The 17,961-nt window shown below is 40.3% G+C and overlaps 1 protein-coding gene across 6 annotated transcripts in view; it reads right to left on the reverse strand.

The window, feature by feature from the left end:
- The window catches only part of LOC147581828 (uncharacterized), a 44,026-nt gene that overhangs the window by 5,843 nt on the left and 20,222 nt on the right, over window positions 1-17,961 (reverse strand). For 4 of the 6 annotated variants that reach the window (XR_015250304.1, XR_015250305.1, XM_086704438.1 and 1 more), the window contains 4 exons: window positions 12,852-12,988; window positions 6,033-6,212; window positions 4,880-4,988; window positions 1,228-1,474 (listed from right to left, as the gene is read on the reverse strand). Coding sequence is in view for 2 of the 6 variants with exons in the window: in XM_086704438.1 (XP_086560564.1) it covers window positions 4,908-4,988; window positions 6,033-6,212; window positions 12,852-12,988 (398 nt within the window). In the remaining 4 variants the exon portion in view is untranslated. Of the gene's footprint in view, window positions 1-1,227; window positions 1,475-4,879; window positions 4,989-6,032; window positions 6,213-12,851; window positions 12,989-17,961 lie in introns of those variants that run through there. The other 2 variants (XR_015250302.1, XR_015250303.1) reach the window with 2 other exon arrangements.

Raw genomic sequence — 17,961 nt, forward strand, 5'->3', positions numbered from 1 at the left:
GACTGGGTGCCATTTCACATCTACATCTGGGATCTGTCACAGCTGATGAGCTGCAGAGTGGATGACAGAAGTCATGTGAGCCCCTTCCCACTCAGTGGGTCCACTTTCTACCCCAGGAATGAGTCCAGGGAAGAGTATAGCTAGAGAGCAGCAGAAGTTGCTTTATTTATCCTTATTTATCTATGCCCTCTCCCTATCCGCCCCCACCCCCAAAAAACGTCTTGTCACAAAAAGATTTTAAGCCACCTAATTTTTTTTTAAGTCTTAAGCAGCAGAGGTTTATGACCTCTGTTTGAATTTTTTGAAAGTGCCACAATGAAACATGAGTTCAAAGTGTCATCATCTTTTTGCAGGTGGATAGCTAAAATACCCTGTTCAACTTGCTTACCAAAACAAGTTAAAGAGAAATTGGAAAGAAGACTACAGCACATGTTAAAGGATTTTTTAAAAATGAGTGTTATCACGTAAGAACTAACTTCCTTTTTCTATAGTCTGGTACTTGCAGCTTGAAATAACAGCTGGCCCCTGGTGACAGCACACTGAGGAAGCCACATCTGCCTCTAACAATCCTCTTGGAGGCTGAAGACTGAGGCTTGAGGCCTTAAAGGAGTCCTGAAGACTGGATTCTAATTTATTCACAGCTGATTTATTTACAGACTTTTTTTCCTAAATCTCTTTGTGATGTTTAGTAATACACAAAGGTAAGTTTTCCCATATAAATAAAACTGATCACTACTGCCAACTATATCAAAAAACAACTGTTAAACTGTGAGTCTTTGCAAAGAGGGGGAGTGTTCAGAGCCTGGATATGCAAAATAGCATCTGATATTGTATGTTTGGAGCAACCAAACACATCTGGGAAAAGAAACCCACTGCCGCTTAAAGTACCTGCTCTATTCTCTAGCACATCTGTGGTGCAATTAAAGAACCTAGTGCACAATTAAAATTCAGGTCAGCTAACAGCAACAATGGGGCTCTTTGATGTGAGGTCAGCTTTGGTCATTCTCATATACTCATTAAACAGGTTAATCAACTTAGTGCAGGATATAGGACAGGACTGACCAAAAATCTATTTAATTACCATTACCCTGAAAGCATTGGTAGAGAGATCTATTTTATTTGTTTGTTAGCAACTACTGTTTCATTGTCACTGCATGCTAGAGCTAAAGGTGCCACTTCTGGAATTGTGTGCTTTTTTCACAGCTAATGACATGTAGATATAACACAAATATTTGTTTGTATCTACTATTAATGTATTATAAAAGCAGATGGCTTGGTGTATGTCTTTCCTTTTCCCCCGTGTACACTTCTCTCTTTTGGTTAAAGTACTGAAGCATGGGTTAAATTTGTGGAAGATGTCTCATGCTCTTTTCATTTGTTTGCTTTACCTTGGGTCAAGAAGGGGTGAATGTGACATATTCAGTCTGGATAAGTAAACTTGACTCATGTTCTCCTAATGGGTTTTATCCAGCACCTGTAAGGAAGGACAGGTAATATGACCAAGTAGTGCCTATGGTGAACGCTCTAGTAGAAAGACCTGAACTTTAGGTCAAATAGACTTGGATTTGAATCCAGCTCCCTGATCTATACTCACTGACAAAATGAAGACAATAAGATGACTTTGCAGCATTGTTGTGAGGATACAATAAAATTATGTATATAAAGTGCTTAGTGCAGTGCTTGATACATGGTAGAACTTAATGATGCCTATTCATTAAGAAAATGCTTTCCTGAGTCACTGAGGAATCTACAACACCATTAATCAGGGTGCAATTTTCTCTTCCTACTTAAAACCAATATTCAGTGCTTCTCAAAACAAACTAGTTTTTTATGTTTGTTTATTTTATTTTATTTTATTTTATTTTATTTTATTTTATTTTATTTTATTTTATTTTTTTAGTAATCCCTACACCCAATGTGGGGCTCAAACCCACAACCTTGAGATCAACAGTCACATGTTCTCCCAACTGAGACCAGGCACTGCAATCAGTTGTTTTTTTTTTTAAATGACAAAACTGAACATACAATATATGGTGTTAAAGAAAATAACGAAAATTCATAACTAATGGGGTCTAAATGACTTCAACAGGAAGGCACTGTTGAGTGGGTGTCACAGGTATTATAAATACTTCTTGTGTCATGCCCGAATAAGATACAGGGAGTCCCATCTTTGGGGAACAGGAGGTGACATGGGAACACTCAAGGTTAAAAAATCACGAGTGCCTGGCTGACTCAGTTAATAGAGTCCATGGCTCGTGATCTCAGGGTTATGAGTTTTCAAGCCCCATGTTGAGCATGGAGACTACATTAAAAAAAAAAAAAAAAAAAAAAGTGGCGCCTGGGTGGCTCAATCGGTTAAGCGACCAACTCTTGATACGGACTCAGATCATGATCTCACAGTCACGCGATTGAGCCCCTGCTTGGACTCTGCACTGGGTGTGAGCCTGCTTGAGATTCTCTCTCTCCTTCTCCCTCTGCCCCTTCCCCACTTGCATGCGTACACTGCTTGCTCTCTCTCTTAAAAAAAAAAAAAAAAAAAGGGTTAGGGTACCTGGGTGGCTCAGTTGGTTGATCGTCCCACTCTTGATTTCGGCTCAGGTCGTGATCTCCCAGTTCGTGAGATAGAGCCCCACGTCAGGCTCTGTGTTGACAGTGCAAGACTGCTTGGGATTCTCTGTCTCCCTCTCTCTCTGCCCCTCCCCTGCTCATGCCTGTGCATGTACATGTGTGTGCTCTCTCTCTCTCTCTCTCTCTCTCTCTCAAAAATAAATAAATAAACATTTTTTAAAAAGGTTAAAAATCATAAGCAGCCCCATATCCCTTTGGAAAATACATTTGATTCTTGTTACTCATGGTAGTTATGTTCTGTACAGTCACCACAACCACTGAATTAGCAAACACTGAGCCAGTGTTCCCAGGGGAAAATATAGGGTTAAGCTCCTATGAGCTTCTTGTTACAACATTTTTGTCAAGAAATCAATACAAAACCTTATTTTGTATGTGTTTCTCTTTAAAGACATCTTATTTAACACATACTGTTGGTTCATTAACATTGCACTCACAGCCAACAGCACTTCAACTCGTGTCTGAATGAAGCTTATCTACTGGAGGAAGTTTCTCCATAAGGCAGGGTCACAGCCTCTTGCACACAGACAGCAACTCAGTATTGTTCTTGGGGCCATTTTACAAAGCAAAAATACCAACAAAAAGCACAAAAATACAAAAAGCAAATTAAATTGACCACAAAAAGGATACTTGTTTATCGTGTGCAAACAGAAATAAGAATACAGTGCCGGATTGTTCAACCACAGCTGAGAAATGTGTGTGTTGGGCAACTCAAAGTTTTCACCATCCCACCCATGCCCGATATCTATTGGGGGCAGGGGGTACAAATAAATTTTAACAAGTAGGTGAATTCACAATTGCAAAATCCATGAATAATAAGGCTCAACTGTCAACTTGAAATTTGACATGTCCCCTTCTCAATAAGCCCTACATGGCAAGTCTTTTCTTCAGTGTTTGATGGAAAGCTCCTTTGGGAAATTACCAGATAAAGTCACTGAGTGGCATTTAGGGGACACGTTGTGTGAAAAACACTATAGTAACTATGTTGTGTTTATTATGTGCCAAGCACAAGTCGAAGTTTAGTTTATTAATTAAATATATGTTAATAGTTATAGTTATTCATTAAATACTTTTATTATTTAATGATTCAAGTTGTTGCTTTCCTCTATTTTTGATTTAGAAAAGTTAGTTTGGGTGCCCTAGGAAGGAAGCTATCCCAGGTGGTTGGAAGTAGAAAAGCGTACCAGTAGGAAGACTAGAAGCCATGGATTTCTAGAAGTGTTCTCTCACCCCACCTCTTATATAAGAGCATCCATTGATTCATGCTGAAACCAGCCACTACTAGGTAGGCTCAACAGGGTCAGCCAAGTGGAATCTACTTCAGAGAGCTACATAACTCTCAGGATGACAAAGTGTTAGACCTGGATGGGAGCCTAATCATCATCTAATTGAATCTCACTCAATCTTCCTTGCTCTCTCTCTCTTTTTTTTTCTTTTTTCACTTTTAATGTTTTTAATTTATTTTTGAGAGACAGAGAAAGAGCATGAGCAGGGGAGGGGCAGAGACAGAAAGGAGACACAGAATCTGAAGCAGGCTCCAGGCTCTGAGCTGTCAGCACAGAGCCCGATGCGAGGCTCGAACCTACGAACCCTGAGATCACAATCTGAGTTGAAGTCAGATGCCCAACCAACTGAGCCACCCAGGTGCCCCCCCTTAAAATAAATAAATAAACAAGTGTAACAAATATGTTATAAAATCACATTGTGCTTTAAAATGTGGCACTAAAGCATAAGAGACTGTTAAAAACTGAGAACAAACTGAGGGTTGATGGGGGGTGGGGGGTGGGTGATGGGTATTGAGGAGGGCACCTTTTGGGATGAGCACTGGGTGTTGTATGGAAACCAATTTGACAATAAATTTCATATATTAAAAAAATAAATAAATAAAATGTGGCACTGAAGAAGGGATATACAAACAGACTAGTGGAGTGGAATACATGCATGGCCATAAAACACATACACACACACACACACACACACACACACACACACACACACACACCCCCAGCAAGTTTATATGGATGTATGGGTAATCATCTGTAGCACCACTTGAAACTATTTACCAAAATAAGTTATAAAGAACTAAACATTTTTATAAACTAGAAAATACAGATATGATATAGATTGATTAATTTTACAATAGTGGATGAAATTACAGAAGAAAATATCAACTACGTAAAATATTTAATCCTCTGTTTAATAAAAACTAAAGAAAATGAGAATTATATTTTAGCAGACTCTGATGATTGCCTACCTGGTGTCCATTCTTTCCTATTTACTTGCTAACAGAACTCCAGTGTTGCCAAAGGAGCAAGGTATCCAATTAATAATCCTGTCTTAGACATCTTTGCAGCAAGGGGTGGCTATGTGGTAAGTTAGGAAAGAAGAAAAGTATTGGAGACTGTTGAAGAGGGCATCCAGAGAAACTTCACAAAAAAAGACACACTGCAGCAAATGCTTGGTGCTCTTCCCCGTTCCCCTCAGAAACCCTTTATCTGCTGTGTGTGACAACATTCTTGTTTCTGGAGGTTCTGATCCTGACAGCTCACACCTGTTACTTTCTTCAACGACCTTTGAGCTACTAGAGTATCTTTGCCTATATGTCAGAAGGGCCCGGGTGTTCACCACCCCATCCTTCCCCCTTGCCTGGGGTGGGGGTCTGAATGTGGGAGCTACTTGGCTTTGAGAGGACACCAACCTGCCTGATTTATGCTTAGAGTCCAAGATGGGGCTGCAGCACTCCCTTGCGTGGTTTTATCTTCTTCTCTATGCTGTTTCCCTTACTCTACTCATCAATTTCTCCCAGAAATACTTCCTACGTAAGTCACTGACACAAGAACGGGCCAAGGCCTGTTTCTGGGGAATCTGACCTAAGACATATTCTCAGCTGGCCTGCCCTTTCTTATTTTGTTCCTTCACGCTGCCACCTTTTTTCTTTTTGGAGCATGGAAGAAATGCCTGGAGGTTCAGCAGCCATCTGGCAAACACGAGGCAAGAAGCACCAGGTCACAGATCCATACACTAAGGATGATATAGCAAAAAAACCTACTTACTGAGGTGCCTGGTGGGGCATATAATAACACCCGCCCCGCCCCCCCCCCCCCCCAAAAAAGATGTCCACATCCTAATTCCTTAAACCTGTAGCTGGGCCATGTTACACAACAAAGAGGAATTAAGGGTGCAGATGGAATTAAGGGTGCAGATGGAATTAAGGGTGCAAATGGAATTAAAGTTGCTACTCTGCTAACCTTAAAGCGGGGAGAGTAGTCTGAATTATCCAGGTGGGCCCGGTGTAATCACAAGAGTTTTTAAAAGCGGAAACGGAAGCAAAAGAGAGATCAGAGCTAAAGAAGATGTGATGGTAGAAGCAGAGGTGAGAGGAATTATATGTGAGAACGACCACTCACCTCTGCCCGCTGCAAAGACGAAGACAGGGGCCACCAGCCAAGGCACGCAGGCGGCCTCTGGAAGCTGGACAAGGCGAGGAAACAGATTCTCCCCCGCAGAGCCTCCAGAAGGGAACACAGCCCTGCCAACTCCTGGATTTTAGCCCAGTGAGACTCATTTTGGACCTCCGACCTCCAGAACTGTTAAGAGTAAGTTTGTTTCGTTTAAGCCATCAAGCTTGGTAATTTGTTACAACAGCAATAGAAAACCAATACAGCCATGTATATTTGAAATTTGCTAAGAGACTAGATCTTAAGCACTCTCATCCAAAAAAAGGCAACTATGTGAGGTGACAAATATGTTAATTAACTCGATTGTGGTAATGATTTCACAATGTATACATATATCATATCATCATGTTCTATACTTTAAACATACACAATTTTGTTTAACAATTATTCCTCAATAAATCTGGGGAGAGGAGGGAGGAAAACTAATATACCTGGTTTTCTGTCAATTGCAGACTAATTCAATCCTAAATGATATTTTTTAACTGAAAATGGGTAATATTTTTGATATAAGAAAATCTTATACAAATCAATAAAAAACACTAAACCAATAAGTTGATGGGCAAATAACACATGTAAACAAAATACACCATGAAGAAGTATAGGTGTTAAGAAACGACATAGAAATAGGTTTTCTACAAAAACATATGAAATATTTTTTTAAATGTTTATTTTTGAGAGAAGGGAGAGCACAAGTGGGGGAGGAGCAGAGAGAGAGGGAAGCACAGATTCAGAAGCAGGCTCCAGGCTCTGAGCTGTCAGCACAGAGCCCGACACGGGCCTCGAACCCACGATGCTTAACGACTGATGCTTAACCAACTGAGCCACCCAGGTGCCCCTGAAATATTTCTAAATATCAAGAGAAAATCATTACAAAATTACATGAAAAAGCAAGACAGAATTTATATTGTGTGTTTCCAACTATATTTTATAAATAAGCACGGGGGCTCTTGAGTGGGTCAGTCAGTTAAGCATCACACTTCAGCTCCATGATCTCATGGTTCGTGATTTCAAGCCCCACATTGGGCTCTGCACTGACAGCACGGATCCTGCTTTGGATCTTCTGTCTCCCTCACTCTCTGCCCCTCTCAAGCTTCCTCTCTCTCTCTCTCAAAAATAAAACTAAAAAATTAAAAAATAAAAACAAGCGTTGAAAAAGACTGAAAGGAAAGAATAAAAGGAAAGGTTTTTGAAATAGCAAGATTTGGGGTGTCTTTTCCTTTTTTCTATTACCTTTTCATACAGGCCATCCCTAAATGGCTAGCTCTCTTACTTTATTCAGTTCTCTTTAATAGGAAAAAGAAAATAAACCATGCCTTAAAAAATAATTGTAACACGAATACAAAATAATTATAACCCAAAATGCTACCTGCCCTAATACATGGAGGGAAGTGTAAGGCCAGGTGCTGGCACAAAGGAGGGGTGAGGTTTTGCCTAGGAACACTGGGAAGGCCTCACAGTGGGGGCGGGCAATTGAGTAGGGTCTTACCCAGGGCCACAAAGCAAGCAGGACGCTGCAGACAGAGGAAGGCACAAGGCCAAGGTGTTGAGTAAACTGCAAACAGCTGCGACGGCCAGAACGCAGAGTGGGAAGGAGAGAGCAGTGAAAGGCTAGGTATGGATATGGAGAAGCCTGAGCTGAAAGGGTTTACATCATAAGTACTAGAGTTTGACCTTTACTGTATTGGGAAGTAACTTTTGGCAGGAAAGAGCTGTGGTTGTATTATTTTATAAGGATTTTTCTGCTGCAGTGTGAGGACGGACAGGGGACCAAAGGCAGTGGAATAAGTTAGTTTGATTGCAATTATCCAGGCAAGAGGTCCGAACTGAATGCAACAGATATTTGAGGAATTTATGAGCCAAGGCGAATTAGTTCAAGGAAATAGGGGGTCTGATTTCCAGTGTTTACTGAGCCTCTTTCTACCAATATTTCCCTGGCTTTTTAAATGAGAGGTAACATGCGTACAGAAAGTCATGGATATAAATGCATGGCATGTACAACTCCATGGATTATCACAAAGGAACCCACTCACGTAATCACCATCCAATGAATGGATCATATCTTGGACTAATGGAGCCTCAAAGGAAGTGACATCCACTTGCTTGGGCCAACAACCCAGAAGTCATCTTTTATTCTTGTCTACCCTTTGTATCATACATCTAAGTCATCAGAAGTCCTGTCAAGTCTACCTTCAAGATATATCCAGAACTCAACCTGTTCTCACCACCTCCACTATTACCCTACTGCAAACTACCATCATTTCCACCCTGGACTATTGCCATAGCCTCCTCCCTGTTGTCTCGTACTCCCGTCTTGCTCCCCGTGATCCACACAGCTACTGAAGTGGTCCTTTTAATTATGGGGATTGTATCACGTTACTCCCTGTATCGTATCAACTTCATAGCCCTAGTTCTTCACTCTTCTCTGCATTGGTGCCCTTTGTCAAGTAACTTGGGAGTGATCTGCCTCACCCTCTTTGATTCTGGGCTCGGCTGTGTGATTAGCGTAGCAGATATGACATAAGTGCAGGCTTCAACTGGGTTTAGGCACGAAGGTTTTTGCTTTTGCAAAATTGTGTCAAAGTCCATGCTTCTCCCAACTTAGGTATGAATTTAAGTCTCACAAGATGCACCGAATTGGCATAACCTAATTCATTCACATCCAGAACTCTAGCTATCAGGTGTTGATGATCAGTAGGCCCTGCAATACAGGAAGGAGCACAAAAATAAAATTACCATCAACAGAGAATGATCACTTCATGGTATCACTATATCACTCTGCTCCATGTGCCTTTCCGGATTGCTTTGCGCAGTCTCGTCGCTGTACTTGAGCATTACCCCAGGATCCCCTGCTTTATGCCCTGGCTAAGGGTTCTGGCCAGCATCCCACCTTTACCCATGCCCTTCCCTACCCGCACTGGCCCATGTTGGTCTCTGTCTCACCCTGCACAGCGTCTTTTAGCAATCTCTTCCCAATCTCCACAGCTGGCATCAGATAAAAGGGAATCTCTGGTCTCTCTCACTGTGCACCTGTCCCCCTTCCTTCCCACTGCACTCTGGACTTTATTCAGCTGCCCATTCCATCTTTGCCTCATCCTGGAAACTGACCACTTAGCATCATCTTCTTGGCTAACTTTGAATCCCCTAGAGTCATAGTTCAGATCAAAACAATCTCTTTTTCTTCTGGTTTTTTTTTTTTTTTTTTTTTTTTTCCCTCACTGCATCATTTATTTGGAAAAGGAAACTTATCCATTAGGTACAACAGCATAGTACCTACAGGCTCTCAAAAAATGTTTTAATGTTAATTTCTTTCAAAACTAGAAGAAAAAAGAAAATAATAATGAAGATATAACAATGAATCCAATCTGTATTATATTCATCTTTGTACCCTGTATTTGTAAAATTCATACAATTTTATTTAAAAATTTTTTAATGTTTATTTTTGACAGAGAGAGAGAGACAGAATATGAGCAGGGGAGAGGCAGAGAGAGAGGGAGACACAGAATCTGAAGCAGGCTCCAGGCTCTGAGCTGTCAGCAAAACCAGATGTGGGGCTCGAACCCATGAGCCACAAGATCGTGGCCTGAATCAGAGACGCTCAGCCAACTGAGCCACACAGGTGCTCCTAATCTCAGTTACTTTTATGTATTTTTTAAGTTTATATATTTATTTTGAGAGAGAGACTGAGCAAGTGAGTGGGGGAGGGGCAGAGAGAGAGGGAGAGAGAAGAATCCGGAGCAGGCTCTGCACTGACAGCATGGAGCCTAATGTGGGGCTTGAACCCATGAACCATGAGATCATGACCTGAGCCGAAATCAAGAGTCAGATGCTCAACCAACTGAGCCACCCAGGTGCTCCTAATCTTAGTTACTTTTAAATGAAGGAAGGGATCCACAAAGGCAAAAGTGGCTAAGGCAAGCAAAAGTCATAATAGGATCCTGGTTGCTTTTGAGTATGTTGTTACCTTTTGTGGGTATATGTGTGCTTCAACTTAACTGTAAACTCCTTACAAATTTGTGTAATCTTTTTCACATACTTGTTTTCCCTAGAGAAACTGTCTCTTTGTTAGAAACTTGTTTTAATTGGCTAACCAAATGTAACATGCTCCCCACAATATAGAAAGCTCAGTAGTTGGTTGCATTTTCCTTTCCCCATTCTAGGGTCAGAGCCACAGATGGTAGACTGAGTGGGCCCTACATGGTTGCTAAATCTACATGAAGACAGTAGAGATGACCCAGTGTCTTTCAATCAGTCTTGTGATTGGAAGTTCACAATCAGGTGAGCATTCTCACGTGTTATTAGAGGCAAATGAGAGGAGGCAGTAGGTATTTGCTCATTCGTTTATTCATATGATCATATAGTAGAATTCTGGCTCCTTTTCTCTCACTAGTTATGTGCCCTAGGCAAGTAATTCAAACTCTCTTTGCCTCAGCTTTCTGAACTAGAAGCTGGAGAATAAGTGACTATTAGCTTCAGAGGGCCATGATGAAGAATAAGTGAGATAATCTACATCAAGGCCTACAATGGCACCTGAAAAGCATTCTAGAAAGCTCTCATTAACTGGACAAAAATTTGAGTGCCAACATGTTTATTAAATTGATGCACGTCAACGGAATGAACTAATAGTGATCAAACATCCAACGGCCTTGTCTTGGGTTCTTTTGCTTCCCAGCTCTCCTCAGGTGAGCACACAAGCTGCTGGAAGCTTACGTAGGTCATTCTCACCCAGCTGCATAAATCAAGCGTATTTGTCTTCACTGGCCTTTGGTGGAATGTAGGCACCTGGAACGTATCTTACCCTGCTGAGTATTTGCTGACCAAGGAGAGGATTTGTCAGCATCCCTGTGGGTTACAAAAGAAGTATCCTGATGGTGGGGGGGGGGGGTGGGGGGGGGTGGTTAGGGGATGGTTAGGGAATGACTGGAAAGGCCACCCTCTGGTCTTACCAGCCCCACTTTTGCCTCCACTTCTCCACAGGGCAGCAGATTGATCTTTTTGAAGGTGTGCATTAAATCACATCACTTTCCTGATTATTCCTTTAAAGGCATCTCTTTGAGTTTAAAGTACAAATTCAAAATGACACGGCAAGCCCTCCAACCTCTACCCCAGTACCCCTCTCCATCTGATCATTCCCATTTTCCCTCCAACTCCAGACTTGACCTTAGTTTTTCAGCTCCTCAAACAGCATGTTCTCTTTATCTCACAGACCTCCTACCTGCCTCCCCCTCAGAGTTCCCTCTGCCGACAGCCATTTTCTCTTTTCTCTTCGTTGGCTAAATCCCACCCCACTGCTGAGAAATGACTCTGACACGTAGACCAGATTAGATGCGCTGGCTTTGCTCTCCTGCAGCATCTAGGGTTTCCCCAACCAGCATTGCAGTCTATTGTGATTCTCTGTTGAATGCCTGCCTTTCTCAACAGAGTGTAAGCTTTTTTTTTTTTTTAAAGATTTTATTTTTTTAAGTCATCTCTTCACCCAACATGGGGCTCAAAATTCAACCCCAAAATCAGGAGTTACACACTCTACTAACTGAGCCAGCCAGGCACCCCTCAGAGTGGAAGCTTTATGGGGCTACCAGTATACCTGTCTTGTTCATGACTGTATCCTCAGCATGAACAAGACAGGTATAGGACGAACCCAGTGCTTCGTCCATAGTATCTCTCAACACATATTTGCTGACTAAACAATAGAATGAATAAATTAGAGAATAAAGTCCTAAGGGAGAAAAACCAAAAAAAAAAGAATCTCAATGCCAAGAATCAGCCCGCATCCATTAAAGCAACACAAGTTGGGGCCAGAGAATAGTAGAGTTATATGGGTAACCCCTCTATACCTCAGTTTCCTCATCGGTAAATCAGGGATACTAAAAAACCTATCTTAGAGGGTCGTTGTGAGGATTGTCAGATAATAGAAATAAAGCTGGCATTGTATGTGATTGTTATTTTTGTTATTCACAAAAGGCATGTTTCCTGGGTCATGTACTTCGTTCCACACAGTGGATGCAGAGACAGTTTACTGAAACGCCTGTGCAGGAAGGGCTATTTGCGGGCTGGTGACGTTCTGGTGTCACATCCTAGAAGGACATACAGCAAGAATGGCTGGAGCTGCTACTCCCTGGAGTGTCCTGTTATCTATAACATGGTACAGATTAGAGAATCATGACCCTGCTCTGTGGAAATGCATATAACCCACTGCTACATTTTCAGGCCATCTGGAGAACTGGGCCCAATGAGTATTCCATCTTTATCCTCTCCAGTCCCCAAGAATAACACATCAAAGAGCGTGTTTGCATCCCTGCAATAGATAACAGCACTGCCATAAGCTTCAGGGTCCACACATGCTACAGATAGAATGAATTAATAATTCCACATATTTATAAAATATGAATTAACCCAAGAAATACGTAACTCTAAGTAAAATTTCTGTTTTTTTAAAACTGAGCAGAGAAAGGCACTTTGATAAATGAAAGGCTAGTACATTTTCATTATATAGTATCACCAAATTGGCACTTATCACAAGCAACACATCACTGTTCTCAGATATATAGACGTCGACACAACAGAAGCATCAGGTTACTGGATGGGGGGGGTGGGGGGGGTGGGGGGGAGTCGGGAGGGGAATCCAGACAACCGATTTTTTAAATTATATTTGATTATTTGGCTTTTTTTTAACAATAGAAAAACAAGTAATATGATCAGTAAGAATTCTAGAGGCTCTAGTACATTTATATAAGCACAGTAAATTACTTATAAAAACCATGGAGCATTTACCTTTGTCTTTGTGTATGATACGCTATGTCTGTGTGGAACCCAGTTTGCTTTGATGGTAAACAGCTCTTCTTTCTGAAACCTTGCCTTCTCCTCCTCTGCTCTGTTGAGAGGTTCTCTTAATAGCCGAATTGGCTTTCCTGGAAGAAGAAAAAGAAAGCAGTGTGAGAAAAGTATGTGTTAGACTTCTTCCCTTTACTGTAGTGATAATTTACATTCATAGTCAAAGATGTAAAGATCCATACATCAGCTTTGTAAAGAAGTTGTAAAAATGTAAAGCAGTATCCTGTATTAAATATACCATAGCAAAGAAAAAATTTGTCAGTCTACTCTACAATGACATAATATACCAAAAATCAACCTTCTCTCTCCTCATGTCCTGGATCCTGAAACAACAATATGTATATCTGCAAGAGTGCTATAAGCATGTGGATTATTTATTACTGGGTTTGGGGATTATTTTGTTGCTAAATAGGCTTGAGGGGGGACTATGCATTATCTATGAGATGTTTCCAAACATTATCAAGGAAACATTAGAAAAGAGAGCAACTTTGTCTACTTCCTCATAAAGAATTTTCCATTCAGAACCTGAAATAATACTATATTATTGTATATAATAATATAAATACAAATAGATATAAATATACACACACAGGATCTAAAAGCACAATAGAAAAAAAATTTTTTTTTTTTTAAAGAAGAAAGTATTAGCATTATCTCCAGGTAAAGAAATTTGTGAGCTGAGATGGAAGACCTTTATATGTAAAGCCAAGAATGCTTGTTTCCATATTGCCAAATGTGTCCAGTTTTGCAGAGATAATAGCATTGACTGAAAAATGTTAATTACAATAAATCTCCCAGAAACACCCTAAACTAGAATCTCTCCCTCTAGCCCAGGATGGTCTGTAGAGCAGACCAAGGAGCTCACCCCTGCCTTCCACTCCTGCTGTCTAGCCTTTTTTGAATGCTTCCAGGTAAACTAGAAAATTTCCCTTTGGCATCCAGAAGGACCCAAAGTTACCCTTAATGGAAACTCCCTCAGGACCCCCACAACCACAACCTCAAACAACCGGCCAGAGATTCACCCAAAATCAGGCTTGAGAGCTCTGTCCCAAGTGGGGCCACCCGGTCTCTTGGCAATCCCCACCTAGACTCAAACACCGTAGCTACACACAGAGCTACCTGAGAGAAGGGAAGAGATTCTTCCTGCTCCACACTCCTCCAACCTCCATGTGTATCTGAACCCATTCATCCACTAACACACTTTGGGAAAACGTATTGAGTCCAGAATAAAATACCAATGAATATAAAGAGGGGAGACTGGAATAGTGCATGGTATTGGTACTTGCCAAAACTCTTATTACTGAAACCTCTCCCCAGACCTGTTCCTTCGCAGCATAAAAAATTATACTGCTAAATTCCAAGCTGTGATCCTGAAGGATATGTTGTATATAAAGCCTATTTGAAAACAGGGAGGATGAGAGATGGCCCATATGTAAAAACTATCTTTTATTAGAAATTTCTATTGCACTAAGAGCTCTGTGTGCATTATCTCTAGAAGTTTCTATGATCATTCCATTCTACAGGGGATGAAACTGAAGCTCAGAGACATTAAGTAACTTGCCCAAGATTACATAGCTAGTAATATCTGAGTTAGGTTTGAACACAGATTTTCAACACCCTTGTTTTTAATCACTAACCTAAACCATACTGCTTATCTTTATAGATTAGGCAAATGTGGACAGTATGAAGAAGAATCCATTTGTTGAGTTAACAAACAATACTTTTACCACAATACATGACAACTTTGTCAACAGTGTTTGAAGGAAAATCATTAGAAGAACATAAAGAAATGTTAGTTTGTCTTTATATTGTACTCACACAAACATAATACACACTGTGTTTAAATTAGTGAAACCATGCAAATACAGGAAAGCACATTTGGGGCAGAAAGGCTGTATCATGTAATCAAATGATCTGATTCTGTGGTTATTAGGGTTTTCCTCCAGCCCTGGCAAGAACCTACATGGTTAACCCTAGAGGCTATAAAGAGCAAGGTTAATCAAAGAACAATACTAAGTGCAGTGTAGTCTCCTGACTTGATTCTGGAACAAAAGAAAAAATGCCATGAATGGGAAAACTCGTGAGACTTAAGTTTAGTTAAAAGTAACATACCAACGTTAACTCCTCAGTTTTGACAAATGCCCAATGGTTATTTAAAATATTAACAGTAGGACAAACTGGGAGAAGGAAACACAGGAACATTACACTATCTTTGGAATTCTTCTGGGTATCTAAAATCATTTCAAACTAAAAAAATCAGTTTAAAAAAACCGAAGGGGAGCCTGGGTGGCTCAGTCGGTTAAGCATCCAGCTTCGGCTCAGGTCATGATCTCGCAGTTCGTGAGTTCAAGCCCTGTATTGGGCTCAGTACTGACAGCTCAGAGCCTGGAGCCTGCTTCGGATTTTGTGTCTCCCTCTCTCTCTGCCCCTCCCCCACTCGCACCCTGTCTCTATCTCTCTCTCTCCCCAAATCAAATAAATATTTTAAAATTTTTTAATTAAAAAAAACTAAGTAAAATTTAAATGTAAAAATAAGAGAGAAAGAGAAGACAGCACAATGCTAGAAACCAGGAACTCATCTTGCTGGCCTCTTATCATATCGAAACAGAAAAAACATGCAGGATAATTTTGCAAATTATTAATTTGGTTATTAATATGGTCACACAGATGCAAAATTATTGAAAGTATATTTAATAAAGAGAAAGGTGATTCTCAAAGACTAGAAATATGCATCAGTTAAGCCCAAAGCTTGCTTTTTCTGAGAAACTCTCTGGGGAGCTTACTCTCTTGCTAGTACTTCATTAGCAGACATTCCCTTTACTGGAGTGAGTATTAAAAGAATCTGCTACTAGACACAAAGGAAGACTTGAAGAAAATAGCAAAAAATACCATGTTCTTGGTCAAAGACTTAACATCCTAAAATTCAGTTCTCCCTATGTCAATCTGTAAACTTGACGTGTTTCCAACAAAAAAATTAATAATTTTTGTGGGACAAGTGGATAAGCTGGTTTCAATGTCCATAAGCAAGCAAGAATAGCCACGAAAATCTGGGGGGAAAGGTCATACATAGGAGAGCATGCCAGAGCGAGGCGGATTTTATTTTTTTCTTAAAAAATATATGTTTTTCTTTTTTTTTTCAATATATGAAATTTATTGTCAAATTGGTTTCCATACAACACCCAGTGCTCATCCCAAAAGGTGCCCTCCTCAATACCCATCCCCCACCCTCCCCTCCCTCCCACCCCCCATCAACCCTCAGTTTGTTCTCAGTTTTTAAGAGTCTCTTATGCTTTGGCTCTCTCCCACTCTAGCCTCTTTTTTTTTTTTTCCTTCCCCTCCTCCATGGGTTTCTGTTAAGTTTCTCAGGATCCACATAAGAGTGAAAACATATGGTATCTGTCTTTCTCTGTATGGTTTATTTCACTTAGCATCACACTCTCCAGTTCCATCCATGTTGCTACAAAGGGCCATATTTCGTTCTTTCTCATTGCCATGTAGTACTCCATTGTGTATATAAACCACAATTTCTTTATCCATTCATCAGTTGATGGACATTTAGACTCTTTCCATAATTTGGCTATTGTTGAGAGTGCTGCTATAAACATTGGGATACAAGTGCCCCTATGCATCAGTACTCCTGTATCCCTTGGGTAAATTCCTAGCAGTGCTATTGCTGGGTCATAGGGTAGACCTATTTTTAACTTTTTGAGGAACCTCCACACTGTTTTCCAGAGTGGCTGCACCAGTTTGCATTCCCACCAACAGTGCAAGAGGGTTCCTTTTCTCCACATCCTCTCCAGCATCTATAGTCTCCTGATTTGTTCATTTTGGCCACTCTGACTGGCGTGAGGTGATATCTGAGTGTGGCTTTGATTTGTATTTCCCTGATAAGGAGCAACGTTGAGCATCTTTTCATGTGCCTGTTGGTCATCGGATGTCTTCTTTAGAGAAGTGTCTATTCATGTTTTCTGCCCATTTCTTCACTGGGTTATTTGCTTTTCGGGTGTGGAGTTTGGTGAGCTCTTTATAGATTTTGGATACTAGCCCTTTGTCCGATATGTCATTTGCAAATATCTTTTCCCATTCGGTTGGTTGGCGAGGCGGATTTTAAAATACATCATAAAGCTATAGTTTGTAAACAAAGTGGTACTGATGGGGGAGGGGAGGGAGGGGAGGGTGGGGGATGGGTATTGAGAAGGGCACCTTTTGGGATGAGCACTGGGTGTTGTATGGAAACCAATTTGACAATAAATTTCATATCAAAAAAAGAAATAAACAAATAAAACAAAGTGGTACTAGTGCATGACTCTTCAAACTAATCAATGGAATAAAACAGAATGTTCATAAAAGACAAATTCTCGAGGTAATTTAATATACAGCACTAATTTTTTAGAACATTAATGAAAAGATATTGTTCAATAAATGGTATTGAGGCAAACGGGTGGCCATGTGGAAAATATCAGTAAGGCTGGTCTTCTACTTTGTACGCCCCACCAAAAATAAGTTCCCAGATGTATCAAATATGAATTCATATGCAAATAGAGAAAAACCTAGAAGGATTTTTAAAAATAACCTATTTTGAGAAAAGCCTCTTGTATAAAATAAAACCTTTCAGTCAAAAAGATAAAGACCTGGATATTTGACTACATAAAAATAAAAACTTTCTGCACAGGGTGAGGAGTGAGGAGACTAAATAAAATAAAATACAAACAGTGAACTGGTAAATATGTTTGTGATTCATATCTCAGAAAAAAAGACTAGCATTATTAATACATAAAGATCTATAAGAAATCAATAAGAAAAAGAATAAAGCCCAATAGAAAAGTGAAAAAAAGGATAGGAAAAATACAGTTTACAAAATAAGAAATACAAACAGCTCTTTAAACTTAAGCAAAGACGTTCACCCTTACTAACAAGATAAGTACACATTAAACTACACACTAAGGCACAATTTTGCCTTCCAAACTGGCAAAGACCCAGAAGTTAGACATCACACTGTGTTCCCAAAGATGTGAGGAAACAGGTATTCTCATCCATGGCTGGCATGAGT

The sequence above is a fragment of the Puma concolor genome, chromosome B1 (assembly GCF_028749965.1).
Source record: "Puma concolor isolate L17-30 chromosome B1, mPumCon1.1.hap2, whole genome shotgun sequence".
In the NCBI taxonomy this organism is placed as follows: domain Eukaryota; kingdom Metazoa; phylum Chordata; class Mammalia; order Carnivora; family Felidae; genus Puma; species Puma concolor.